This window comes from Zalophus californianus, chromosome 9 (assembly GCF_009762305.2).
Source record: "Zalophus californianus isolate mZalCal1 chromosome 9, mZalCal1.pri.v2, whole genome shotgun sequence".
NCBI classification, from domain to species: Eukaryota; Metazoa; Chordata; class Mammalia; order Carnivora; family Otariidae; genus Zalophus; species Zalophus californianus.
Window position 1 is genome coordinate 913,890 of NC_045603.1, and position 27,339 is coordinate 941,228.

A 27,339-nucleotide genomic window follows, 5' to 3' on the forward strand; every position below is an offset into this window, starting at 1 on the left:
GGTTTCTGTTACTGTGGACGTGAATCTACATCTTGATTGTGGACGTAAATAGATTGTGTAAAAGCAGTTTTATCATAGCAGGTACTCAATTTAAAACATTTTGTTTCAAATTATACGCCATAGTCACAGATCGTTGTTTTACCAACCGACCTTCTGTTGGGCCCTCCCTCAGTTTCTCCAGAAGCCTAGTTATTTTTCATTTTAAGGCACCTTGTACATGAGATGTATTCAGAAAGGCTTGAGAAAATCAAACTTTTAATCATTTTATTACCTTTGCCAAATACCGTATTTTAAAAAAAGTGCTTAAAGAGGCACCTAGGTGGCGCAGTCAGTTAAGCGTTTAAACTATTGATTTTGGCTCAGGTCGTGATCTCAGGGTCGTGAGATAGAGCCCTGAGTCGAGCTCTCTGCTCAGTGGGGAGTCTGCTTAAGATTCTCTCTCTCTCTCTCTCTGCCCCTCCCCCTGCCTGTGTGTGTGTTCTCTCTCTCAAAGAAAGAAATCTTTAAAAAAAGTCTTTAAAGTAGAACACAAAAGGAGAAAGAATCATAAATGCATGACTATGGGGTACACACCCTTGTTACCGCTACGTACTTGAGAAGACAGAACCTGGCCGCCCCCTCCCCCGGCCCTTCCTGCAGCCCCTTCCTGCCCTTGGGACTCCCACTGTCCTTACTTGTGTGGGACTCACCTTTTTACCTTCTTTCTGAACACCAGGGTGTGCCATGCCTTTAAAATTGCACGAATCCTGTCTGTCTCTCCTCTTGTAAAGGTCGCTTTTTGTCTCTGTCCCTTTGGAGTTGAACTGTCGAGGGAGCTGGATCCCCATCCTGCTGCGAGTCCCCTGGGCCCCTGCCCCTTGGCCAGGCTTGTGTGGCTAGCGTTTCTGTGGTTTAGCGCGTTCCTCTGCCCTCCACCTGCTCTGCGTTGGTTGTTGGGCTGGGTGGGTGCAGGGTTGCTGTGGGCATGCTCAGTGTGGGCACTGCTGCTTCCCAGGAGGTGCCGTGTGTCTGAGGAGGCACGTGGTGGGTGCCTGGGCGCTCTGCACCCATCCTGCTCTTTTAGGACTCGTGCAGCTTATGAAGTAGAATCAGCTCAGTTGAATGCAGCTTTGCAATAAATACTCTAGGACATCTTGAAATACGTTTTCATCAGAGGCTCGTTGCTCGTGTCTGTGAGCTGTTCATGGCTCAGAGATCCACACTCAGAGGAGGTGGTGGCTTGTTTCATGAGGTTCAGAATCTTTATTTATAAGCATGCATTTCCTTGAACCTTCAGATTGCTAAAAAATACTTGTTTGCCTCATTTCACTGTGGAAATAACTGTGTACTGGTGTTAAAACACTTGTCTACAGATGGAGAGATCCACTGAACCGTGTGCGTTCAGGTTCGTGCTCCTTACTGCACCTGAATCGTGCCTCATTTGACAGTGGTCAGACAGACCACGCCCCAGCAGAACCAGCACAGCCCCCCTGCAGCTGAGGAGCGTTGTGCGTGCGGCTGCGAGCAGAGTCCAGGTGTTCCCCAGCACCTTCTGGTGGGAGAAGCTCCTGGGCGCTGCGACAGGTGTCCTGCCCCTGCCTACTGCTGAGGCTGTGTGACCCCAGGGTCCTCGAATGCACAGACCCACGGCCCTGTGCTCATGGGCAGGCTGCGGACAGACTTGAGCATGGGTTCTACACCTGCCCACACAAGCCCTTGGTGTCTTCCTCTAGGGTCTGACGGGGCTTTTCTGGCAAAGCCCCCCCCCCGCGTGTGTCTGGCATGGGGCTGCCCCCTATGTCAGTTCCTCAGTGTTGGGTGCCTTTGCAGGACAGACACTCGAACTGTGTCTTGCCACGAGAGGCCGTGTTGGTTCTGTGCATGGAGTGCAGTCTCGCGGACCCCAGGAGGAGGGCAGCCATGTGGGAGGCGAGTCCTTCACAGTCAGGCCGACCAGCAGCAGGATTTGGAATCTTGAAATGAGCTGGACATGGCGGAGCTGGGGGTGTTCTGGCTGTTTTGATCACTGATCTTTTGTAAAACTAAACGATTTACATCCTTCAAAATTTGGTCTTTAAAATTCCTTGGTTTCATCCTGACATTTTGATGTTGGGTATATAGTGAGGCACATCTTGTTTCATTTGTATTTTCATTAAGTTCTTAGTTTATGATTGAGTTTATATTCTCTTTCAGTGTCTTTGTGAGGCAAATTGATGAATCATTGCTTTGTTTCAGCAGGGATGATAGTAACAGGGATGGGGAAGTGTCTGGCTTTTTAAAATGATTGTTCTCCTCTGTGCAAGTGTTTTCACAAACCCCGTGCATTTTATAGTCCCTGAAGGGAAGCTGTCTCCCGCGACTTGCAGCTGCCCGTGGTCATTCTAGTGAAGAGCTGCTACTCTGTCTGCAGTCCTGACCTCCAGCCGTCCCATCTCTTTCCCTCTTGAGATGACTGAGGGGGGACCAGTACCTTCCTCACCCTACCTGGTGCGGCAGCTTTTCATGGTCACTGGATGTGGTCAGCATAATGTGGCAGGAAGTGAGAGCGTCATTCAGTGTGTTGTCCTTCTCCGTGTCTAATGTCTCTGGTAGACGCTGGCGTGACTTACCCTGGGTGGAACCCGTGGGTGGCTGGCGGTTGGGCTGGTCCAGCACCAGGGACGGCGGGAGGCAGCAGTTCATGTGCATGGCTGAGTGCGGACGATCAAGTATGGACATTGGTTTGTGAAAAGTGACCCTGTCATTTCTAGTTTCCACGATGAAAACATGTTCACGTTCTCCTTTAAAGCTAAACTCTGAGTTTTTTCGTGTTTTAGATTAAATAGGATTGCGAATCAGGTGGCCATCCAGCGGAAGAAGCAGTTTGTTGAGAGAGCCCACAGCTACTGGCTGCTCAAAAGGCTGTCGAGGAATGGCGCCCCCCTGCTGCGGCGACTCCAGTCCAGCCTGCAGTCCCAGAGGAGCTCGCAGCAGGTACGTGGCGTCTCCTGCTCTCCCGACACACTGGGCCGGCCTGGCGACTCCCAGGAGCAGCACCTGCCGCTGTAGGCTGCACGTGCTGCCAACCCGTCAGGCCCCAGGCTCTGGTCTGCAAGCCCCCATCTGGTCCGGTGCAAGGCGTGCGAGACCTGTGTCTGTCCCAGGCTGTGTAAGCTGTGGGTTGTGTGGGCGACTCTCATCTGTCTGTGCCACCTGATGTTTCTGCACGTGTTGGGGATGCCCAGGGAAGTTGTTACCAAACTGGCCATGTGGGGTGGGCATGCCGGGGGAGGGAGCAGCAGGAGGTGAGACTTGGGCTCCTAAGACGTGGGTCTGTGGGCTGGGCTGGGATTTTGGGTTTTCAAACGTGCAAGGAGTGGTTTGTTTCCAGGGCCTTGCTCTGAAGGCCCACTGCACGTTGACCACAGTGGGGCGGGAGGGAGATGGGAGCCCAGATGCATGCGAGGAAACGGGATTTGCTTTTAAAAGAACAAAACCAAACAAGCTCTTGTGTCCTGGTACATCTGGTTTTGTAGAACCATCTGAGTGTGTGATGTGGTTCTGGAAGAAGGGATTTAGAAAGTAAGAAATTGGCTCCATGAGATGTCACAAACATAAATGGAAGACAAAAATGGTTCTTCGGGACATTGCCCTAAATTCTTGATTAGTACCCTTTATTGTTGTGGGGAGTGGGCAGCTTTGTAGGGGAGCTGTGTCCGTGACTGTTGTCGGGCAGGCCACCTGCTCAGGCTAGGAAGCCCGGAGGACACGGCAGAGAGTGGAGTCCTCTTGTTGCTCTTTGTCTGCCACGCTGGGCGCACGGCAGAAACTGTCCTTCCCATGAGTCCATGTTGGGTCGCCGCCTGGCTGCTGTGCTGCTGTTGTCTTAAAGGCTCTGCTCTCGCTCGCTCGCTCTCGAACCTTGAGTCGCCAGGGGGCTGAGTGTGTCGGAGGGCACACTCTTCAGATGCGGCTGGAGGCTGTGCTCCCTGGATCCACCAGGTTCCTGGTTGGTGGGCTTCTGTGGGGGTGGAGTCACCCTGTCCGTGGTGTTCTGGGCTTGGGCCGCAGCTCCCTGGAGGCGGCTTGGCTGTGCCAGGCGCGTATCCATCCCTCATGTTACCACCCTCCCAGCGCCGGCAGAGTGACGGCCTAGGCGAGTGTGTGATTGTGGAGTGAATTGACACTCCATTCACCCCATTCACCGGCAGAGGTAGCTCCTGTCTCTGCTGTCCCTCCTCCTTGGTCACAGCTCGAAACCCAGGTCGAGTGTGACCCTCTCTCATTGCCCCCGCCCTGGATGATGGTGCCATTCCTGGGGAACTCTTCATCTTAACTTATTTGATTCTGTGGTGACAAAAAGAGGCAAGGTATTAACACATTTAAATACTCAGTTAAATATTTCCGTGGGTTTTAACATCTTTTTTATACTTTTTGAAAGCCACGGAGAAACCAAAGATTCTGGACCTCTGTGGGGTTGCCTTTGACCCTTTTCCATCTCTGGGAAAGGAAGGGCATGCTTCTTGGAGCCGATGCCCCTCTGAGGGTTCAGTGATTGGGCCGACCCTCCCCCCGGTGGTCCACGCCAAGTGCCTGGTGCCCTCAGCACTATCTGAGTCACATCCCCTAGATGTCCAAGGTTGCTGGGCCGGGGGCTGCTGGGTGGAGTATTCCAGTATAGTGAAGGGGGCTCACTTAGTCTGAGGTCTTGGTGACGCTGGATGCATACACACCTGAGGCCAGGCTGCTTGAATGTCCCAAGGTGCGTTGGGGCTGCGGACTCGTGTGGATATATCCCTTGTGTGGTGTGCATACTGCCCACCCTGGGGGCCATGTGCATTCTGCACACACTTGGGTCTGGGGCCTCAGAACCCATGCTAAACCACATCCCACTGGAGGTCTTTGTTAGCGATGTCTGCTTCAGTGATGAGCTGCCTGTTCATCCCTCCTCCCCTTTGGGAATGGTGTTGGTGTCTCCTGTCCGGGCTTTGTGCCCATGGGACACGTGGGCCAGTGGGAGCGACCACCCTGGGGCTGCCACATGCAGAATACCTGTGCAGGGACGGGAACATGAGCCGTGTCCTCGGCAGAAGGGATTGCCTGGACTTGAGTCTGTCTGTACAGCTTGGATGTGGGTGTTCTGGTGTACACCTGGGGTGACCTGCGGGGTGAATTCCTGCAGGGCAAGTCAGTGATGTGGTTGTTGGAAGTCCCCTGTGTGGCCTGCATAGGCGCGCCGGAGTCGCTCTCTGGAAGGACTGCACCCAGACTGCCCTTTCCTGCTTCACGCTGTAGGTGCTGACGACTTTGCGGGGTCCAAAACAGTAATGTTCCACATGGAACATGTGGGCTTGGTGTGATGTTCATGTGTTTTTGGAAAATTGGGACATTTTTGATGTTAGGGTTTAACTTGACTCGTTTCTCTGTGTTTCTGGGTGCCCACTCTGGGCCAGGCTGTGGAAGAGGTCAGGTGCAGCCCTTCCCTCCCATGGCTGACCTTCTGGTGGGGAGACAGACACACAGACAGGCGGGACCAGCTGGTCTGAGAGTGAGGTCCCCCACCTCCAGGCAGACAAGGCGCCTCGGGTGCCAGGCCCTCGGGTTGACGCTACTGGATGCTGCTGTGCACAGTGGTCTTGGAGGAGTTGGCTCAGCTCTTTTGGTCTGGCCTCGAGCGCAGGGTCCCTGTGGGCACCTTCCTGGGGCCTTCATGGCACCGTCTCCAGAGCCCGTCCTCCACCATCCTCAGACCCTGGTTGGGGTGAGGGTCAGTGGGCGAGTGCTGCGATGCTTCCCTCTGATGGCATCTCTGTGTCCTCTCTGCTGGCTTTAGGACAACACGGTCACCCTGCTGTGCTGGGGCTGAGCTTGTTGCATCCACCCTGCTGCTGCTGTGGGCGTGAGGTTCAGCCCCAGGGCTGGGCCCCTCCATGTGTCCTGCTTTTTAGGGGCAGGGAGCACTGCCTCTTGGGGCCTTAAGTCCTTGGTAGTGTCCTGGGACTCGGGTGGATGTGCTGGGGTCCTCACCTCCTCGGGCTGGCCTGCCCTGTCCCCTCCCTCCAGCATCTTCCTGTTTTCCAGGTGGAAGGTGTAAGCATGGTCTTTTAAAATTCTCTTTTCTGATAGCTTTTCGGTACCGGAAACCACTTTTCTTTTCTTTCACTTCATGGAGTCTTCCCGGGTAGGTTTTCATGGAGGAAATAAAGCTCTCTGAACAGCAGAGTCAGGAAACTCAGGCCTTTTGCCTTGATGAAGCTGCTGAAGCGTCAGAGTCGGGTCCTGCCCTGCAGGGGACCCTCCATGGCCGTGCACGCTGTCTTCCAGCCAGGAGCGTGAGCACTGTGGGCAGCACGGCCGGTGGGGGGCACCTACCACCTTCAGCTTCGTGGAATTGCCAGGCTCGGTGTCCTTTTGGTTGATGTTTTCGGAGTGTTTATTCAAACCAGTGGACAAGGGGATTTTCAGATGCTTTGGGGTGATTTGGTTTTCTAAATCTATTGTTTAATGTATTGATTGGCCATGTTTACGCAGCTGATGTCACTGTTAACGCCTACTTACTGTCTGAGACTTTGATAATTTTGTTTCTTTTTTTTTTTTTTTAAAGTAGGCTCCACGCCCGCTGTGGGGCTCGAACTCACGACCCTCAGATCAGGAGTCGACTGAGCCAGCTGGGCACCCCAGTGCCTGAGATTTTTAAATACCGTTAACACAAGCTCTTTTGATTGGCATTGGCGGAGTGGGAGAGCCTGGAGCGGGGGCCCTGGCCCAGCCTTCCCATCCCTTTGATAGCTGGGGGGGCGGATCTTGGTAGCCTTGCCAGTGACTCTGCCCGCAGACCTCGAAGTGAGGGCACTGTGTCACAGCCCCATATGTGTACAGCGACAGGGTCAAATCTCGGCAGTTGTCACCTGCCAGGTACTCAGCATTGAGACACAGGGAGTGAGGGGTGCCTGGGGGTGGGGCCCTGCCTGGCGGGTGTGCTGTTTTCAGCTCTGTCTGGGTACAGTGGGCTGGAAACCTTAGGGGCAGAGCCGTCCAGAGAGAGAGAGGGGGATCTGACGCGTGTGGTGTATGTCCCGGAATTGGACGGTGAGTGCCTTGCCCGAGGCTGTAGGTGTGTGTCTGCAGAACGGTGAGGTAAAGCCACCAGAGGTGGGGACTTTCTCTGGGTCCAGGGTCATGTGCGCATGCACTTGCAGTAGGCGTCCTGGGCTGCTGTGATCAGGAGGCCCGGGCACGTGTTGGAAGACTGCACGGGGACAGATGTGAGCATCCCAGCGGAGTTGGGGTTCAGGGGCAGGGGAAAGAGCGCCCCGACTGCTGCATCCTCCACCGTCTGCACTGGGTCTGCCCCAGGAACTATGGTTGGGCAGAGGGGCTTCAGCCGCTGTGCAGACCCAGGGGGTGCTCAGCTCCCGGCTCTGGCCTTTGTGGGGCTGTCCAGATGCCGCGCCAGCATGGGGGGACCTTGGGTTGTGATTTCCTGGAGTTCGTGTGCTGCCCCATGCTGGGAAGGTCTCTCTGGCCGTCGTGTGGGGACGTCCTCGGCTGCTCAGCGGTGTCTCTGTCATGGACAGAGCAGCTCTTCCTGCGTCACGGTCCGAGGTGCATTGGGAGGGGGCCACCATCTGCTTGCTCTCTGCATATGGCATGTTTATTTTTGAAAACGCCAGAATGGAAGTGGGTCAGTCAAGGGCTGTGTTGAGGTCAGCGGCACGTGTGTTTTGCCAAGGAAGGAGGAGGCACTCAAGTGGTGACCCCAAGCGTGCCGATTTCAGAGCCCCTGGGTGTGGGCGTGTCCCTGGTGTTTCCTCCCCGGGCTGCTTCATCCATTCCCGGTGTCCAGGAGGGGAGGCTGAGGCCTGCGACAGTGCCCCGTTCACCTGAGCTCCTCCTGTGCCGGGGTCAAGACGCCAGTCCCTGAGCTTGTGCGTGGTGCATGGCTGTCCCGCACTTTGGGTCCGGAGCATGCCGACGTCGTAGCAAGCCCGCGGGGCGAGTCCGTGCACGCGGACGTCTGCTCTGGGCCTCCTCGGCCCTGCTGGTCGGCGCCCTGGCTGGGCTTCTGCGGGTGGCTCTGGGTTCGAGTGGCTCTTTGTCTGACTCTGGATTCCTCTTGTCAGAGAGAAAACGACGAGGAGATTCAAGCTGCCAAAGAGAAGCTAAAGTACTGGCAGCGACTACGGCACGACCTGGAGCGCGCGCGTCTGCTGATTGAGCTCCTGCGCAAGCGGGAAAAGCTCAAGCGAGAGCAGGTGAGGCTCCGCGCCCCTTGGGGCATCCCGAGGGCGGGGTGGTACCCTGCGTGGGCTTCCCCCGTGGGCGCCTGCACCCGGCTGCACCTGCGGACCTTGCCCCCGCCTTTCCCCCTGTCCTCCCCCCTCCCCCCAGGGCCAGGGTCACGGGCAGCAGGACGAGGGGGGACGTTGACCTTTGTCTTGAAGGAGGCTGGGGGCGCCATGCAGGGGAGCGTGGCCGGCACGTGGTGGGCGTTTGCAGGGGGTGCCACGTGTGTGGTGCGTGGAGAGAGGCGCTGGGCAGTGGTGGGGTAGCAGCTGAGACGGAGTGTGCCAGAGCATTTGACGCGGGCACTTGGAGGGGCTGTGGGTGGCGCGGGCGGGCAGGAGTGCAGCCTTTCCAAGAGGTTCGCTGGTGAGCATTACAGCCAGGTGCCATGTCCTGCAGGTGAAGGTGGAGCAGATGGCCCTGGAGCTGCGGCTGACCCCGCTCACGGTGCTGCTGCGCTCTGTCCTCGACCAGCTGCAGGAGAAGGACCCGGCTCGGATATTTGCCCAGCCGGTGAGCCTGAAGGAGGTGAGTGTTCACACGCTCGGCTCGCTTGGGACGGGGCTCACTCTGCTACTTAAGTAGTAACCGTTCACTAGTTACAGGGGTGCAATCACTTGTCTCCTAGTGTTTCATTTTTATTTAACACGTTTCCTTTTAAGTTGTAAAAGTGATAGATTTCACTGTAAAGTAGTGGAAATGAGAGGCCAGAGTTCCCTCTTAGAGAGAAGCTGTCCGTGGACGGCTGAGTGCACAGAGGAGTGCACCAGTTGCTGTGTGTTCGCTTTAAGGAGTTTGAGTCAGAGGGGCCCCCGGCAGGATGTGGGGTGTGCGTGTGGCGCGTCTCATTCGTTAAGTAGCGGGTGTATGGGGTTATATAGAACGAATAAGAGTCCTTTGTTTGTAAATGCTTATTTTTCCTCCCTGAAATTAGGTACCAGATTATTTGGATCACATTAAACATCCCATGGACTTTGCCACAATGAGGAAACGGTTAGAAGCTCAAGGGTATAGACACCTCACTGAGTTTGAGGAGGATTTTAATCTCATTGTAGATAACTGCATGAAGTACAACGCCAAGGACACGGTGTTTTATAGAGCCGCCGTGAGGCTGCGCGATCAGGGCGGTGTCGTTCTGAGGCAGGCCAGGCGCCAGGCGGACAGCATCGGCTTCGAGGAGGCCTCGGGGATGCACCTGCCTGAGCGGCCTGCTGCGGCCCCCCGGCGGCCTTTCTCCTGGGACGACGGTAAGCACCAGCCCCGAGCACAGGCCCAGGTGGGAGCACGCTCTAGCCCGCAGACCTCGTCCGCATGGCCCAGTGGGACTAGAACACGAGCCGCATGTGTGACCGTACGTTTTCCGGTAGTCTCATGAAGAAAGAGAAGAAATTTACTTTAAAGACGTTATCTTTAACTCAGCACTCCTAACATACTGTGCTTTTAACACATAATCACCGTAAAAATTACTGATTATGTTTTCCATTGTTTTTTTAATTTTTCTTTGCCATGCAGCATGTATTTTATACCCCTAGCACATTTCTGTTCAGACCAGGCGTGTTTCAGGGACCCATTGGAGACAACACGTGAGCAGTGGCCCCGTAGGGGACAGCCTGGGTCTGAATGATACAGACCAAGAAGCAGTTTAGTTGGTGGCTACATTCTGGGTGGGTCTTAATCCACTTCCAATGATGTCTTGTGGCTGAGGGAAGGCCCCAGGAGTGGGCGTGTGGCCAGCCCCCCCCCCCCCCCCCGGACTCTGGCCTTGCAGCCGTCCGAGTGCCACCACGTGCCTCTCATCTGGGGCACAGAGATCTGTTCGCTTGTTCCTGTCCTTGGAGACGGGTGGGGGCTGCCTTCCCTGTGCCTTGCCCTGGCCACGACGCTCTGGCCACCATGCAGCCTCCCTGGAACAGGAAGGGGCTTGTGGGCTTTGAGGACATGGGCAAATGGGTCGCTGTGGGGCCTCCTCCGTAAAGTCCAGCAGCCACGTTTTCACTAGGGATAAACTCAAGGATGAGCAGTCTTAATTAATTTTTTCCGTGTTTGTGCGGGGAGATGGCGGAGCCAGCGGAGCACATGTTCTGGGCAGCGGGTGCTCCTCCTTCCCTCCCCACTCAGTCCGCATGGCCCCTGGCTGCCTTCGTCCATGCTGTGCCAAGGCCCGTGGCCTGCCTCTTGGTGGGTGGTGCACACAGAGCTGTCCCTCATCTGCTTAAAGGGTAAAGATCTGAGGGGCCTTCAAATGACACAATTTTGTTTATTTGCACGTTTTTGAGGCTGTTATTTGTGAAATTTTGTTAGAGACAGTATGGATGTAAGCCAGGCCGTTAGGTTTTAAGCATTCTTAGTTTGTGATACTAATGTCTCCCTCCTTTGTGAAAAGCACAGATGCTTTTAGTAAACGCTTGTTTCTGGAGGAAGGTGTCACTCGCTCCTGGTGGTTGTGCTGTGGTTTCTGTCTCTTTCCACCTTCTCTCCTATCTCTCTCACTCCTGGTTTTGTCTTAGTTTGAAAGAGCTGTTTCTTTCTTAGCCACCTTTCACTAATTTCAGGTAACTTGGGTTTTATAAATTTTGTTGTTTTGCTTAAGTGAAAGTTGCTAGGGTTTTTTATAGTAAATATGCCTGAAGTTGAGAATGATCTGCGCGTCGTGTGGCTCAGTTTTAGTAAAGCCACACAGTGCCCTGCGTCTGGAGACCGGCTCAGACCTGAGGCCCTGTCTGTATAGGTGGCCCCGTGCATGTGGCCAGTGGAGCGTGCCTCCCTTGGGGGTTGTCCTGTTGTGCCGCCTTCTGGCCTGGCCACTGGTCCTCACTGAGGGGCTTGGTTCAGGTGCACACAAGGAGAGGCGCTAGCCCTGCCTCAGTGCACCGTGTCCCCGTGCGCCTGGCCGGCCCGCCGTGGACGTAGAAACTTCCCTGCAGGCGCGTCCTGACGCCCACTGGGTGAAAGTGTGTCTCCCTGTGGCAGCGGCCCGTCGTGGGTTTGCAGTGAGCGTGGAGGGCATTTGGGGCTCCCGCGGGCAGGGCCGATGCCAGTGAGGTGGTCTCGGGGGCAGCGTGGTAGATGACTGACAAAGTGTCCTTTGACTCCAGTGGACAGGTTGCTGAACCCGGCCAACAGGGCCCACATGGTCCTGGAGGAGCAGCTGCGAGAGCTGCTAGACAAGCTGGACCTCACGTGCGCCATGAAGTCCAGTGGGTCTCGGAGCAAGCGGGCCAAGCTCCTGAGAAAGGAGATTGCTGTCCTTCGAAACAAACTGAGCCAGCAGCACAGCCAGCCCCCGCCTGCGGAATCAGGTATTGGAAGCTTTGAAGAGGAAGGTGCTCAGCTGGGGCAGGAGACGGGGGAGGAAGGTAAGCACGTGCTGAGTGTCGGTCCTAACTGACCCCCTTGGAGCCCCCACTGGGCTTTTGTTTCCTGTCACAGTGGGGTGCCGTCCCTGCTGCATCGTGGCACTTAAACAGTCACAAAGTTTTAGACACAGGATAAGACTTTATTTCTCAAGTTCTTGAAACACTGTTTAAAAAGCGTGGTTTAGACCTCGTTCACCGTCCAGTAGACGTGGCTTATGGGACAAGAGGGATGGTTTTTGCTGGTCACATCAGCTCTCGAAAGGGCTGGGATGCCCCCGTCACGTGAATGCTCCTCTCTGATGTCCGAAGGGTGGCCGGTGACACAGCTGTCACCAGGGAGCAGGGATCTGATGTGGAGCTGCCTCCTGGGCGTCCCGACACGTTACCTGCACAGCAGCGAGAGCTGGTGACTTTTCCTGGGGTGCGTGTCTGGGAGAGGAGCTGGGCATCGAGTACGTTTCTGTGCGTAGAAAGTCAATGAGGAGAGGAAACCCACCCGCCCCGAGGGAACCCCAGGGAAGCCCAGTGCTAACGGAAACTGCTGGTGGCTGCAGGTGGCGGGCCTTGTGCTCGGGACACGGACTGTCGGGGGGGCACTGTAGCCCAGTTGTTGGAGCCCAGAGAACCTGGTAGAAGATGGCTCTCTTAGTTTTGGTAGAGAGTCCACACATCGTAGTTTCACGGAAGAGAAGGACTCCTCCCCACCACACTGCCGGCAGTCTGCCTCGTAGTCTGCGTTTTTTCCCGGCACGTCCACATTAGAACAGTAAGAGTAGTAACTCGTTGTGGGCATCCGTATCAGCGTGGCAGCCCTGCCGTGTTCCCTGTGTGGGTGCTCGGCGGTGCAGCCAGCCCAGTCCTCCTGTGTCACTGCTCGTGTGGTTCCTGCTGCTGGAGACAAGAGCTACAGCCCTTGAGCCTTTCTTATGGGAAGTGACCTCCTGTGCGTACAACTCAGAATTGTTTGTGCAGCTTTTCCTCGTTCAGTTCACGGTGTCTCTGACTAGGCTTCCCTAGTGTGAGATGCAGACTCTAGAACAACCTCCCTTTTGGGTGATAGGAAGAGAGGAGAGGCTTCAGTGGGGAAGGAAGGACAGTTTTGGTGTTCTTTATTTTTATTTTATTTATTTATTTTTGAGTGAGGGAGGGAGAGGGTCTCAAGCAGGCTCCACGCCCAGCACAGAGCCCCACATGGGGCTCGATTTCACTACCCTGAGATCATGACCTGAGCCGAAATCAGGAGTTGGACGCTCAACTGACTGAGCCACCAGGCGCCCCTGGGCAGTTTGTTCTAGAGAGCACCTGCTCTTACAGGCTCTGATGCTGGCTGCCCCCTGTTTGCACCTTCATGGCCCTTGGGGTCCAGGGTGGCCCCAGCTGTTAGGCCTGGAGTGGGAGGCACACCTTTGTCTGGTCCAGTCCCCTCCCGCTGCCTGAGCCGACACTCTGGCTGAGCTGATCTTTTTCTCTTTGTGGGAAAACCACTCTTTGTACGTTATCTGCTCCAAAAAGAGGGAGTTTGGGGAAAGCTTGTGAACCAGTCGTTGACCGTCGTCGATGGGGGCTGGGCCGGGGGCTTGTCTGGACGCAGTGTCCTTCCCCAGTCATCCCAGCCTTCTTGCAGCTCAGGTTCCCCGCCAGGCGGACACCCCCCACTCCAGCCCACAGGTGCTGTTCTGAGGCGCTGGGGTCATTTGGAATGAAGACAGCAGGGAGGTCTGACCAAAGATGGCCTGGAATCCACATGGAGAGGGCCTTTCGCTGGCAGCTGGTGGGAGTGGCGCAGGGGAGGTGAAGGCAGCCTTCAGGGAGGCCCTGAGGCAGCAGCGGGACCTCCAGGTGGGGGGTGGGGTGTCGTCTCATGAAGGTTGACAAAGACAGCCAGGAGCTAGCGAAGAAAGGGGAGCTCGTGATCCTTCTTGCAGGACAAGGGCCAAGAATCTTCTGAAAGCTGAGGACGCCTGACTGCCACGTGATCCTTACCTCTCAGCACGCTGTCTCTTTTGGAACTGAACAGGGGTTACGGTTGGGTCGGCCCCGCCGACGCGCCTCCTCTGAAGGGAGACCCCGGGGTGTTGCTCTGATGGTGGCCCTTCACCCCTGTGGTTGGGGCCAGTGCTCCTGTCTTTGCTCTGTCTGCAGTGCTCCGGGGGTTCTCCGGGCTGACGTGCGGGGCTGGGTGACCCAGTCACAGCTGCCTGCAGGTGCCCGGTGTATCCGTCCTTGTCTGCTGGCGTTCTCAGAGAGCTTAGTCTCTGCTTCTACCCGAAGTTTGGTCCCAGTTGACTGATTGGGGGCAGAGTCATGAAGACAGGTGGCTTTGTGAGAACGGCGAGCCGTGGGCCGGCAGGGTGCAGGGTGCCGTCACCGAGTCATTGGCCAGGCGTCTCCCGTCCAGTCCCTGGGATTTAGGTTGTGCTTGGAGCTCTGTTCTCGTGTTTCAGGACCATGCCTTTGTCTTTCCCTCAGGCCACTCCCTCGGCCCCCACCCCCAGGCTCCCTCAGCCTTCCTCAGGCACCCCCCCGCTCCCTCAGTCTCCCTCGGCCTCCCAGGCTTTCTCAGGCCCCCTCAGGCCACCTCATGCACCCCCCCCAGGCTCCCTCAGGCCACTCCCTCACTCTCCCTCAGGCTACCTCATGCCCCCCCCCCCCGACCCCCGCCGTGGCCCCCTTAGGCCTGCTGTAGTCCAGTGCAGCCGAGAGCTGTGGTTTGGCTGGTCCCGTTGGAGCGGGAGAGGACCCTGTCTGTCACGTTTCTTGTTTATAAAAGGTACCCTAGTCTGCAGTGTGCATAGGTGTTGTTTTCTCCTTCGAGGATTGTGAGGAGGAAGCTGAGGCAGGGGTGGTAAGACAGCGTGCATTCGGGGGGTCACAGGAGGCCGATGCCTCGTGCTGGAGCCTGCCCAAGTTCTTCCTCTGTGGCTTTGCTGTGGACGCATTCAGTCGGTGTAGTTGGCGAGTGGCTGATCTGCAGACAGAACTGCCTCTTTGGATTTTCTAGAGGAGCTAGTTTCAGATCCTGTACGGAGAACCGTGTTGCTCTTGTGAGGGAGTGGAATTTTGGACTTTGATGTAATAGAGCATTTCTCATATGCACTTAAATGACATGATTGTTAGCAGCTAGTGACTTTTCACAAGAACGTTCACGTTTGTGTGTTAAGTTCTAGTGTGGTCTCAGCTCAGGGCCCTGACTGGGCACACCTGCCCTGAAGGGCCGGGCAGTGGGGGCTGCTGGCTGACGGGCACAGTGGCACAGCCACCGGGTTCACCGAGAGGCAGAGGCACTCTTTTCTCTCCTTTTTTTTTTTTTAAAGATTTTATTTATTTGACAGAGAGAGACACAGCGAGAAAGGGAACACAAGCAGGGGGAGTGGGAGAGGGAGAAGCTTCTCTCTGCTGAGCAGGGAGCCCGATGCGGGGCTCGATCCCAGGACCCTGGGATCATGACCTGAGCCGAAGGCAGACGCTCAACGACTGAGCCACCCAGGCGCCCCGCTCTTTTCTCTTCTTATGGATGAGGAGAGCGAGGCCCAGGGTTCCAGCAACCCCTGTGGTGTGGCAGCTGGTGGTGGCGGTGGTTTGCACCTGGTCACCTGAGTAGCCCCCATCCCCCCGCCCCGTCATACCTCAGAAGTGCTTCCAGTGAGCTGCCCAGGCCGACCGCAGAGTGGGGGTGTTGGACAGGCAGAGCGGTTGCGGCTGTGCCACAGGCCGCCTTTGGGTAAAAGGAGGGGTTGGGGAGGCCCCTCTGATGACGTCTTCACCTTTGTTCCCCTTGAGGGATGTGAGGGCAGGAGAAAGCCCTCTGTGGACTGAGCATGAAATGTAGGAGAAGGTGTGTGTGGACCTTGGGGGTCCGGGGCCTTGTGTACCTGGCCAGAGATGTGGGCGCCTTGGCAGCTGGCTGCCCAGACAGGGATGGGCAGGCTTGGGGGGCTGAGCCAGGACAGGAGTCTGAGGTGGGAGCGTGGACAGGGCATGTGAGGAGGAGGCTCAGGAGAGCCTTGGAGGGAGTGGCTCCCTCGGGCTCTAGTGGCCACTGCCTGGTGTTGCTGAGGCCCACCTGGCTAAGCGGGAGGCGGACCGCTGGCCATGGCTGCGACCCCACGCTGGCCGCAGGGATTGGGGCAGGACTCCTGGTGCAGTGGTCAGGATGGGAGCCCGGCGTGGGGGCCCGAGGGAGAGGCCAGAGGCGGGGACAAGAGGCAGGTGGCGAACTGAGGCCCATGCTCGGGGAAGCGGTGGTTGCTTACACGCGGGCTGCGGATGCGAGTGCCTGCTCGGCCTCGGTGTTCTTGGAAAAACCTCCCAGCAGCAGCAGCAGCAGCAGCTCTTCATGCTCTCCAGTTTTCATTTGCTCAGTCTCCCTGGGTGGTTTGTGAATGTTATTTTCCTAAACCCGTTAGGGACTTGAAGGGACGGGCAGGAAGAACTCTGCCCCGTGTCAGTCAGTGTGGTTCGTGGTTCGGTGTTTCCGCGTCACGGATGCTGGACGGTCCACTCAGGCAGTGGTGCAGCCGTGGCGGGGGGCGTGGGCACGGGAGGACTTGTGTCCTCTCTGCCGCAGACGCTCATGTGGCCTCTGCTGAGGAAACCCTCCCTCAGGGTTTGGGTCCCCTGTGACGTGTTGTGTCCAGCTTCGAGGGGCATTGCCAACATTGCCAAGCAGGGCTGTGTCTGGGACGAGCGGAGCCACCGCCGGTTGGGCGGCTTGAGCCTTGCTTGGCTCCTTCTCATCTTCCTTAGGGAGAATTCTCAGGACATTTGCTCTGAGATGTAAGTGGGACCCAGGAGCTATGCAGCTTTCCACTTTCAAAACGACCGGAGTTAAAATACTACCTTCTTAGGTCTTTTTACGCGGTTTTGGGGCAGTTTGCAGATTTAATAAAATAAGAACTGTACTCAGTGAGGATTTATATACCACTTAGGGTCATTTCAATTGTTATTCTTTTTTTTATATCACATGTAGCCCAAAGCAGTGGCTTGTCCCCGAGGGCTGCACCCTTGCACGACCAGCCCGCTTGGTCCCTGGAGGACCTCCTCTCTGGGCATTGGGATAAAGCTCTGTTCCGTGGGTCTTCAGAGGTCGTTTTTATGTTAATAGTTTTAAGAAGCCTTTTAGATGAGGCAAAGATAGTCTTCTTCCAAAGACTTTTTATTTTTAAAGTCAGATTCGAGAGAAAGAATCTACATTATAACATTTCAGGGCGTGGCATAGAGGGTGGTGGAGAACCGAGTGGGAGGTTTTCCTGCTCCCGTGAGACATTCACAGCCACCTGCCACTCATCAGATGGGCCTTACCATCAACCTAGAACACCCTGGTCAGAAGTCAGGTTTACGTGCTCGTGTCCTGCTTGCTGACCGTATGGCCCAGGTCAGGGCTGTGTGGGAATGCCCGGTTAGCCCCCCTAGTTATGTGAAATATTTTTCTTCCTCAAGGTAAGTGAATGGTTGATTGCAGACATTGTCATGAACTGGAATGATGTGTTAATATTGGCGAATGTGGAGGAAATCCTCGACAGTCGTTTTCAGAGAGTAACTTGATACACCTGTGCACCTGGAGCCCGGGCGCCAGGCCACCTCAGTTTTTGGTGTTAGGGAAGTGCACACAGTGTCCCCGACGGCCCCGGGCCCGGGCTGCTGCGGCCCCTCACTGCTTGCAGACAGTATGTGTGATGCTTTGTTTCCTTAATTGAATTAGTATTTTGGTGGACTTCACATTTATAGTAAGTTTTATAATAGATTTTATAATTATCAGTTTTCAAAAATCACTTTATTTATAATTTTTTCAGGAGATAAATCTCCCCCTAAACTTGAACCATCAGATGCATTACCTCTTCCTTCAAACTCGGAGACTAATTCAGAACCACCAACCCTCAAACCAGTAGAACTCAACCCAGAGCAGAGTAAACTATTCAAAAGAGTCACATTTGATAATGAATCACATAGCACTTGCACTCAGAGCGCACTGGTAATCGGACACCCTGCAGAGCCCACCCTCGCCAGTAGTGGCGATGCGCCGGCGGCGGCGGCCTCCGCGGTGGCGGAGCCAGCAAGCGATGTAAACAGACGCACTTCTGTTCTCTTCTGCAAATCGAAAAGTGTAAGCCCCCCAAAGTCTGCCAAGAACACTGAAACCCAGCCAACTTCTCCTCAGCTAGGGACCAAAACCTTTTTGTCTGTAGTCCTTCCGAGGTTGGAGACTCTTCTGCAGCCAAGAAAAAGGTCGCGGAGCACCTGCGGCGACTCGGAGGTGGAGGAGGGGTCCCCGGGAAAGCGCCTGGACACAGGTAAATGCCACGCGGCGCCGCGTTCTCTCTCCTCCAGGGCTGTCGGCGGAGGTGCCGGGCGCCGGCCCAGCCGCGGTTGCCAGAGGACGGTCCGGGGGCCGCCGCGGCGTTCCTTTGGAGGTGGCGCCATCGCAGGGCGCCGGGGGCTGGGCCGGCCTGGCGGGGTCGTGTTGCGCGGGCGCTGCGTCGCGCTCCGCGGGTGGCACGTGAGCGGCCGCGTCCGGCTCCGGGAGCCCGCCCGGCGGCGCGGGCCCGGGGCGCGGAGGGGGCCTGCCTCGGGGCTGCGGGGCCGCATGGCGCCGTTGATTGAGAGCATTGTGACGCTCCCTCGCTGTCCCGTGTGGCTCTGGCTGTGGTGCTGAGGTGACTTCCTGCCCGGGAGCTGCCGAAGTAACGCCAGCGCCTGCCCGTCGCTCACTCCGGGCCTGTCCTGGAGGCTCCCGAGCTCGCGTTGGGGCCGCCGCAGCGTCGTGGCGGAGTTCGCGCCGAGCGGGGCTTGCGGGCGGCCGCCTGTTTCTCAGCTCCCGGTGAGAGCCGCCAGACGAGCACGACTGCGCGTCGTTCCCGGTTCGCCCAGCGATGGCTGTGCCTCTGGCACCTCCTCCTGGTGGTGCGGTCGGACGTGTGCGTCCCCCGGGTTCTCGCCGCGGGTGGAGGCCTGGGGCGGCGGCTGCCCCGGGGACACCCGGGAGCGCGTTTCGGCAGGGCGGCCTTCTCGCCGGCGTGCGCTCCCTGCCCCGCAGCCAACGCGCGGTTCCTTGTGTTGCCCGGATAAGTTCTTCTGCATGTTCTTTTAACGTCTGGAAAACTTGTGTACCGTCACTTAGTTTTATAGAAATTCTTTGTTCTCGTGCTTCTACTTTGATGGGTTAAAGCCTCTTTTTTGTTTCCGAGTAACGTGAAGCTGCGCGGGGGGTTCATAGGCTGTAGACGGAGCGCGTCTCAGCGCTTGCGCGTCTCCCCAGACTGCACTGCGGTCTGTCTTAGCCAGGCTTCGGGAAAGACTGTGCGTGTTGTGTGCGTGCCCCGAGGTCCGGTCACCGCACGAGGAGTGAGCCAGAGCGTGTCGTGCCGTGGGCATAGCTGCTTGGACGTTGTTCAAGGCTCCAGGCCCCGAGCCAGAGCCTCCGAGCGAGGCGCGGGTGCAGGGCAGCGCTGGCCAGGGGCCCACGCGGCACTGGTGCACCGCAAAGCTGGTGTCGGAGGAGGGGGTCCCTGGGGCCCGGCGGGGGCCCTCACCCGGCCAGGTGGGTCGTGCTGTAGCCGATGCCGCCCCTGGGCCTCCCACCTTCGGGGAGACTCCACCAGCAGCCTGGTGGCCACGCTTTTAGGGGCCTCGGGCACCCTTGCCCTTGTAGGAAATGATGTCCCCCCCCCCCCACTTGTGTGCAGCCGAGTGGAGGGTCTTGCAGGTTTCTGGTGCTGACGGAGTCCTGCAGGAGCTTCTGTGAGCGGGCCGCGGTGTGCGTCTGGAGGAACCTGACTGACATGGGGGTGTTTGCTTTCTTGTTCCAGAGTGGCAGTAGATACAGTGGATGCATGATGAGTCCTAACGCTGTCCTGAGCGGCCCGGGAGTCTGAGTAGCACTAGGATCTGCTCAGCACTCAGGCGGAGGGCTGCGCCGCCTCCTGCTGCCCGTCCCGGCTCCCATTTCTGGCTCCACTTCACCTCAGCCTCCTGGTGCTCTCTGCATGCCCTGGATTGCTCACTCCGAGGGGCGGTCTTCGCCATCTGACGACTTGAACTATTCTGAGCCTTCCACTTTTTCCAAAGATTCATCTGTGTGCTCTGCCTTGTAGGGGTTTTCTGGCGTCCCACCGCACACTGCAAGATTTCCAAGTTAGAGTGAAAACAGACCCGTTCATTTGGAGACACTCGGCCCCTGGGGGCCCTCCCTGCTCGCAAGCTGTGGGAAGTGCCAGTGGGCCGGGGTTAGAGCCCTTGAGCCTGCTCTTCCCGGTGCCACGCCACCTGGAGCCCACGCTCTGTCTTCTCGCTTCCTCCTTTCTGCGACGCTCGTCTGTTTCCATAACAAACAGCTGGGCCGGAACCTCTGTGCTCCTGGTCTCTGCTCTTGAGACTCCTGCTGCGTGTGCATCGCGTGCGCGCGTGCGTGTGTGTGTGAGACAGAGACAGACGCACAGAACCAGAGACAGACACAGAGACACAGAGACAGAGAGACAGGGAGTCGTGTGTGTCCTCAGGCTGCTCAGGGCGGAGGCTGGTCTGGCGGCGCCCATAGTCAGACTAAATGGCTTTTTTGCTGTTTTCCAGGTTCTCAGTTTAACTACTAACATGCTGGGTAGCTCGCTCTTTGGATCCTAATTGTTTTCTCTTACTCAACTTGGACGGGAGCTCTGCTAAGCGGTGGTTCTGGAGTGCAGAAAGATCACAGCATCCTTGTGTTTCATGTAATTGTTGTGGAGGACGCTAGAAGCATCCGTTCATTCATCTTCCAAACAAAAACACAAAGCCCACGTGGAGGACACGGGCCCCACCCCGCCCACCCCCTTCTGTAAGTCCGAGCCAGATGCCCACGGGAGGAACGGCATAGGTGCTGGAGAGCCGCCCGGTGCCCCTCCTTGAGCTGGCTGCTGCTGGCAGGATGCCTCCTCAGCCCATCCTGACCCCGTGGGTAGGTGTGAACGATGCCGAGGGCAGCTTTAGAGCCAGGTGGCGCAGAGAGTCCGCGGCCCCCACAGATGACTTACGTGGACTGCTTTCAGCAGGCACAGAACTGTCCTGGGTCAGGCGCGGGGTGCGGCACAGCCGGAAGACGTGTGAACACGGATGCCTCCCCTTGCTTGTCAGCATCTTTCTTTCCGGGGTTTCTCCGTGGTCTCCCTTCTCCCCTTGTGTGTCCCTTCCTGCCAGCCGGCCCTGGGGAGTCCTGAGCGAGCCAGGCGGCTCTGTCTCTGCGCACCGTGCTGAATGCCTGCTGCATGCACCCGGTGGGGGCCTCCCTGCCCCCTGCCACTGCTTCGAGGAGCCGGTCTAGGCAAAAGCAGGGTGGTTGGGATTTCACTTGCTGTGTTTTTATGAAAAGGTTGAACAATGCACACACAAAAAATGCAGTTCCATCGCCTAGCACAAATAAAAATGTATAAACAAAAGAACGGGTGGCCCTAGCTCTTCAAGAGGCTGAGTGCAGCCCTGGATCGTCATGTTTGGGGAGCCAGGCAGCAGCCTGGGTGGTGGCAGGCTGAGCACTGGTGTCCACACCACGTGGCCCATGGTGGACGGCGGTGAGCGCGGCCCACCCTTCTTCTCTGCCTCTTGCCGGGCACCAGTCAGGAGGTTCCTTAAGGAGCAGCGACGGTGTGACAGGTGTGGGCCTCACCACCCGGGGCGGCGGGGGGGACCAGGGTCTTCTTGCCGCCTGGCGGGGGTGAGCTGTTCCCCGTGGAGCGCGCGGCTTCAGGAAGCTTTCTTGAGGACTTTGCTCTGACACTGTTGACCGGCCGTCTCTGGAGGCCCCTTGGGACACCCCCTCCCCACGTGGCCCAGGTGTGCCCCAGGAAGGCCTCGATGGGGTGGGGAGTGGCTGGGCCAGGCACCTCTTGGCTTGAGGTGTCGTGCCTGTGGGGGCAGAGGAGGTCCTCGTGAGGTGGGACGGGGCCGCGGCACAGAGGCTCTGGGGGAGAGCGCGGCTCTCGTGTTGGAGGGCACCGGCCTTTCCCACGGGGCCCCTGTGTCTTTCGTGTCTTGTAGCACACTGACTTGATGTTCAGCGTTGAAAAAATTATTTTTTTCTGAAGTAGTTTGCTAAAAGTTGGTGTGTGGACTTGGTTTCGGCCAGGGGCTCAGGGGCCGTATGGATATCCTGTGCAAATGGCTCGCGGGCCCCTCTCTGCACGGACCCCCAGAACCTGGGTTTCCTTGTGGGCTGTCCAGGGCGGGGCCGTGGACTCCCTGAGCTGCAGCTGGCTGGCAGGAAGCGTCTGTCTGCACAGGCAGCCTGTGGGCCGGGGTGGGGGCAGAGAGGTGGTGAGTGCCCAGGCTGGTGCCCTGGCCACTGGCCACCTCGAGGACGTTGGGGAGGGCTGGGCGGCACGGGGGGCCCTCCTCTGGCCCCAGCAGCCTTCTCTTGCTGGGCTCGTCTGTGGTGCCTGCTAGTTAGCACCTGTTTGGTGACGTTTCTTGGGTAACAGATGAACGGTGTGTGTGACCAGGCGCTGTGGACACGCACGTCCTCTCAGTTCTCCAGGAGGTGGAGGAAGCCATGCTCACGCTCTCCTTTCTCAGACGGAGCCTCACCTTTCCTCCCCTAGCGTCTCATGGGGGAACATGGCTTCAGGTGGTTCTTGCCGAGCACCAGGTGCAGATGCCCTCGGTGCTGCCTTCCTGGTCGCAAGGGAAGCCTCGTGCCATGTTTTGGGAACACGGGTGCCAGGTCCCCTTCCTCCCCGGATGCTCCCGCACAGGCGCCGGGCCTTAGTCTGCCCTTGGCTGGGGCCTGGAACTGGCGCCTTCTCTTGCTTCTCCGAGCCTGTTGTGGACAGGGAGGGGCCCTGGCTGAGCTCTTCCCAGGTGCCTCGCACGCCTGCCCGGGTCGGCCTGCTCCAGCTCTGCAGGGAAGGGCACAGGCAGAAGTGATGACAGCGCCTGGACGTCAAGGTTGTCAGGTGCCCAGTGAGGCCATCCAGGGTCAGCAGGCCCCAGCTCCAAGTTGATCCTGTGCAGAGCAGCTTTGTGGCTGCACGTCCTTGTTGCTTAGACTGTTGCCACGGGGGCAGTCGGGTGATGTGCTGGGGCTTCTTCCGAGGGTGTCGGCAGTGGCTCCGTGGCCTTGCTGCTGTCGGATGCTGGTTGTGCGCCTGTGGGACTGTGGCCCCGTCCTTCTGTCTTTGTGCCTGGGTGGGGCGGGTTGTCTCTGAGTTGGGGTCTCTCTGTTGCCTTCTGCAGCTCCTGGGGGGACCCTGGGCGTTGCTTTACTCTTCCCGGTTCCCCTGACCCGCTGGTGAGCGTGGCTGGAGCTGGCTCCCGGCCCCGTGGCCTCTGCTCGGCTGCTGTACTTTGTGGGCTACAAATGTCCAAATGCCATCAACGAGCATAGCATCCCCAGTCAACTGCGGTTGCCGCTGGTCCACGTGGGTTAGATCCGCAGGGAAAAATACTACGTTTCTCTTGAGAGCCTGTGGTGCTGAGTCCACAGAAAAGGAGCAGGATGTCTGATGAATTTACTTCAGGAAAACGAGTTGCTGTGGTCCGTTCCTGAAGCAGCAAAGCTCGCCCGCTGCGTGCGCGTTTATTTCTTAGCCGCCAGCACGGTCAGTTCACTGCGCTCACTTAACATGTGTCTTTGCCGCTGAGAACATACAAAGTGTGTAAAGCAGATGAGAAAACCCTGTAATCTGGCCACCCCCAAAAAACTTCTAAAGAACTGGGTTTAACGTTTTTTAAGCATGGGAATGAGATTCTTTTTGGGAAAAAAAAATGTGCGCGACCCTCCAGCCGTTGCACCCCTGGTCACCCTCCTTTGCCCCCCATCCTGTTCTGGTGTTGGGCTCTTCGGGGTGGGGTTGGGGGGGGCAGTGGTTTGGCTTTTTAGAGTTGCCATGATTCTGGATGAATTGTGTCTTGTTCAGTTACATAGATGGTTTGAGAACCAGGAGGGGTAGCTTCCCCGGTGAGTTCTGGCGCTGCGGGGCACGGGGTGGTCGGGGTTCAAGAGGGCGCATTTTCTGCTTTCATGTCTCGAGTGTTTTTGAGGTGCACGTGTTTCCTTCGACTTGCCATTCCCATCGAAGCTCCTGTGTGTGAACCTGTTCGTGGTGGTGGTGAGGGGCCTCCTCCGGACACGGTTCGTCCCCCATGGCAGGGGCTCGTCCTGAGTGCAGAGTCCTTTGATCTGGGAAGGAGGAAGAACTGGATGCTCTTGGCTTTGCCTTCGTGGAGCCTATGCAGACATTCTTGCTCTTTGGAGAACCTTGTTCCGACCAGTGCGCTCTGGCCTCGGAAGGTGCCCCGCCTGTCCTGTGTTGTCTGCGCTGCGGGGGCAGGGGGCACGGGGCAGACCCGACGCTGTGCGGCCTCGGACGGGGAGCGCTCTTGTGCAGCGTGGCCCCCGGCACGTGGGCCTGAGGCACCTGTGTGCCTGTGTTGTAGGTCTCACCAATGGCTTTGGGGGCGCACGGAGCGAGCAGGAGCTGGGTGGCGCCCCGGGGAGGAGAGCCGCACCCCGACGACGCTGCGCCTCGGAGTCCAGCATCTCTTCCAGCAGCAGCCCGCTCTGCGACTCGAGGTGGGCACAGCCCTGCTTGATTGCCGCCCCGCGCCCACCTGCCCTGTCCCTGCCACCCTGCCCACCGGGGGTGCGTGTGTCCTGCTCTTCAGGGGCCCTTTCCTGGGTTCTCTTTATCTGCCTCGTAGAGTTTCACCAGAAATGGGAAACGTAACTGTTTATCTTTTCCCCCCAAAGTCATGCCCTGATTGGAAGGGTGGCAGGTGCAGGCCTCCTGCCCGTCTGCCCTACGGAGACCCCTTTCTAACTGGGGGCCCTGCACGCCCTGGCTTGTCGGGTGCGGTCTGCCCCGTGTGGCTTCTGCGGGGCCCGGCTTGGGCTGCAGACGGAGCGGAGGGGAAGGAGCGCTTTCTGACACAGCTTTGCTTTTCCTCCTGAAGTTTTAGCGCGCCCAAGTGTGGCCGGGGCAAGCCCGCCCTGGTGCGCAGGCACACGCTGGAGGACCGCAGCGAGCTGATCTCCTGCATCGAGAACGGGAACTATGCCAAGGCGGCCAGGATCGCCGCAGGTGAGTCCAGCCCCGTTCTCCGCGGGCCATGACGTGGATGCCCGCTCTACCGGCGGGGCCGAGCTGGCCTCCCTGCCAGCGTGTCCGTGAGAGCTCCCCGCAGACCGGACGGCTGCCACTCAACGGGAAGGGGTGCTGTGGGAACGGCAGGGATGGCTTTGTCCTGCGCTTTATCATTTTTTGTGTGGAATACTCAGTTCCAAATGTTTGCTGTTCGTGAGACTCTGGAGGCCGCCCGCTCCTCTGTCCTTTGCAGCCAGATGTGGGACTAGAGTCCTGTCGGTTCCCCACATTTCAGCATCTCGCGGAGTGTGAGGAATCCGCTGGGCCGGTGCTGGCCAGGCCGGGCTTGGGGTCAGGTGGGAGTAGCTCTCGCTGGGGCTCCTGCAGGGGTCGCCTCAGACGTGCTCGGCACCCTGCCCTCCTGATGACTCACTGCGTCCTTCCTTTCTCTGCCCAGAGGTTGGTCAGAACAGCATGTGGATTTCAACGGACGCTGCAGCCTCTGTTCTCGAGCCTCTGAAAGTCGTGTGGGCCAAGTGCAGTGGCTACCCCTCCTATCCGGCCCTGGTGAGCCTCGGGGTAGTGGGCTGTGGGGCCACGACCCTGGTCTGTGCATTGTGGGGGTCCATGGGGCTACCCCTTGGGGAGCCAGGGTACTGAGCAGTGTGGCCCTGTGCCTTGAGTCTGGGGGCCATCTGCTGCCTTTGTCGGGACGGGTGTCCTGTGAGCGCCTGCCGAGGGACGTGTGTGCAGGGTGTCAGGGTGAGCGTTCCTTCAAAAGCCGCCTCAAGTTGGAGCCCGAGGAGAGTGTTCCGGGGGCGTGGCAGATGGGCCCTCAGACATGACCTGCACGTGTCCTCCCTTGACAGATCATTGACCCTAAGATGCCACGTGTGCCTGGCCACCACAACGGGGTCACCATCCCAGCCCCGCCGCTGGACGTGCTGAAGATAGGCGAGCACATGCAGACCAAGGCTGATGAGAAGCTGTTCCTCGTTCTCTTCTTTGACAACAAGAGAAGCTGGTGAGTGCAGGTGCCCAGGCTGCACAGGGACTGGCCTTGGGCTTGCTGTTGGGCCGGCTCTGTGCTCCTGGGTCCTGCTGGGGGTTGCGCGGCCGGCTGACCAGGCCCTGTGGGTCCACGTGGTGCTCTGGGTTCCCAGACCCCCCTGACGTTGCTCGGTTCCCGTGCTCTCTCCCTGAGTGCTCACGAGGTGCACGTTGGCGGTGTCCATACCGAAAGCTCCCTGTGCCGGTGAAGTGCTCCTTGGCGCTGAGTGGCTGTGCAGGCCTGGCCGAGGGGGTGCAGCTGGCCTGGGTTTGTGTGCCATGCTGTGTGGCAGCCATGACCACTCCTCTCTCCTCGCCGTGACCTGGTCGTGGGCAGACCTGGTGGAGGCACGTGCCCGCCTTGTCCAGTCCGAGAGCTGGTCGGCCGCCCCACAGCTCGGTCCGCCTGCCCTCCCCTCCTGGCGTGGCCCTGTCCTCCCCAACTCGCTGTGCGAGGCTGTATGCCCATGAAGGTGCGAGTGTGCCCCTGGCCACTCAGGAAAGGCGTGGAAGGCTGGTGGGTTGTGCCTGTCTCCCGCCAGCCTCCAGGATGCGGTGGCCCCTTGGGAAGTGTTGTGGAGGAGATGTGGTGACGACTTGATTTTCACACCTTCCCGGAGCCCCCAGCCCCTCCCAGGGTCGGCAGGAGGGTCGGGCCGTGCCCCCGGGTCCTTAGCCCCGAGGCTGGTCAGGGCTGGCTGATGGGGCTGGCCCTGGAGCTGAGCGCTGGTGGCTGCTGCATGGCCCTGCCGGCCGGGGGTCTTGGAGCCGCTGGGTGGTCGTGCGGCCAGTTCTTACTGTTCCCCTCTTTTCTTTCTCAAAAAGGCAATGGCTCCCCAAGTCCAAAATGGTCCCCCTGGGCATGGACGAGACCATAGACAAACTGAAGATGATGGAGGGGCGGAACTCCAGCATCAGGAAGGCTGTGAGGGTCGCCTTCGACCGTGCCATGAGCCACCTGAGCCGCGTGCACGGGGAGCCCACCAGCGACCTCAGTGACATCGACTGACCTGTCCGCCTTCCCGTGGCCTTGTCCATAGTGTGGATAAGCTGTACATGCGTGTATATTGTTCCAGACTTAACTTATTCTGATTTCTAGGCCTGGTTCTTTCGTTCTTCCTCCCCTGGGGAGGGCAGGTTTTATTTCCAAGTTCTCTGTGAAACCATCCCCGTCTGGGCGCTCTGTGAACGGCGTGGGTGCGTCTTCCGAACTCGTCTGTGCCTCCCGCAGGTCAGGCCGGAGGGTGCTGCTCACGTCACTTTCATTGATCTGTAGCTTTTTTTTAAAGACTTTTGAATGTTTAATAATTTTGTAAATCATACTCTTTACACGGAGTACCACTATTTAATAAGACGGGATGTAAATTTACGATGACAAATGTGTATTTTAAGAAAGAAAATGACATTATTTTGATGGTACTTTGTGGAAAGAGGTGGAGAATAAATTTATGCTGTGTACATCACTTGCGAATCACCAAAAACACTCCGCCGCCCCCGTGAGGCCGGGGCGGGCGCGTCCTCTGGGTGTCGCTGTCCTCACCGTCCTCGCCCGCCTCCAGCCTCCGCCTGTCCGCCCTGGCCTTCCACGGGTGTGCCTCCCAGCGGATTATTTATTGTAGAAAGTGTATTCATTTGCTTTATAA

At 57.9% G+C, this 27,339-nt stretch overlaps 1 protein-coding gene across 6 annotated transcripts in view; it reads left to right on the forward strand.

The window, feature by feature from the left end:
• The window catches only part of BRD1 (bromodomain containing 1), a 41,542-nt gene extending 14,764 nt beyond the window's left edge, over window positions 1–26,778 (forward strand). For 2 of the 6 annotated variants that reach the window (XM_027592047.1, XM_027592046.1), the window contains exons 3-13: window positions 2,796–2,952; window positions 8,082–8,213; window positions 8,644–8,772; window positions 9,179–9,491; window positions 11,340–11,600; window positions 17,393–17,890; window positions 24,000–24,135; window positions 24,516–24,643; window positions 25,104–25,213; window positions 25,516–25,670; window positions 26,522–26,778. In XM_027592047.1, coding sequence (XP_027447848.1) covers window positions 2,796–2,952; window positions 8,082–8,213; window positions 8,644–8,772; window positions 9,179–9,491; window positions 11,340–11,600; window positions 17,393–17,890; window positions 24,000–24,135; window positions 24,516–24,643; window positions 25,104–25,213; window positions 25,516–25,670; window positions 26,522–26,705 — 2,203 coding nt within the window. In that variant the 3' untranslated portion in view covers window positions 26,706–26,778. Of the gene's footprint in view, window positions 1–2,795; window positions 2,953–8,081; window positions 8,214–8,643; window positions 8,773–9,178; window positions 9,492–11,339; window positions 11,601–17,392; window positions 17,891–23,999; window positions 24,136–24,515; window positions 24,644–25,103; window positions 25,214–25,515; window positions 25,671–26,521 lie in introns of those variants that run through there. The other 4 variants (XM_027592048.1, XM_027592049.1, XR_003519678.1 and 1 more) reach the window with 4 other exon arrangements.
• The last annotated feature ends 561 nt before the right edge of the window (window positions 26,779–27,339 follow it).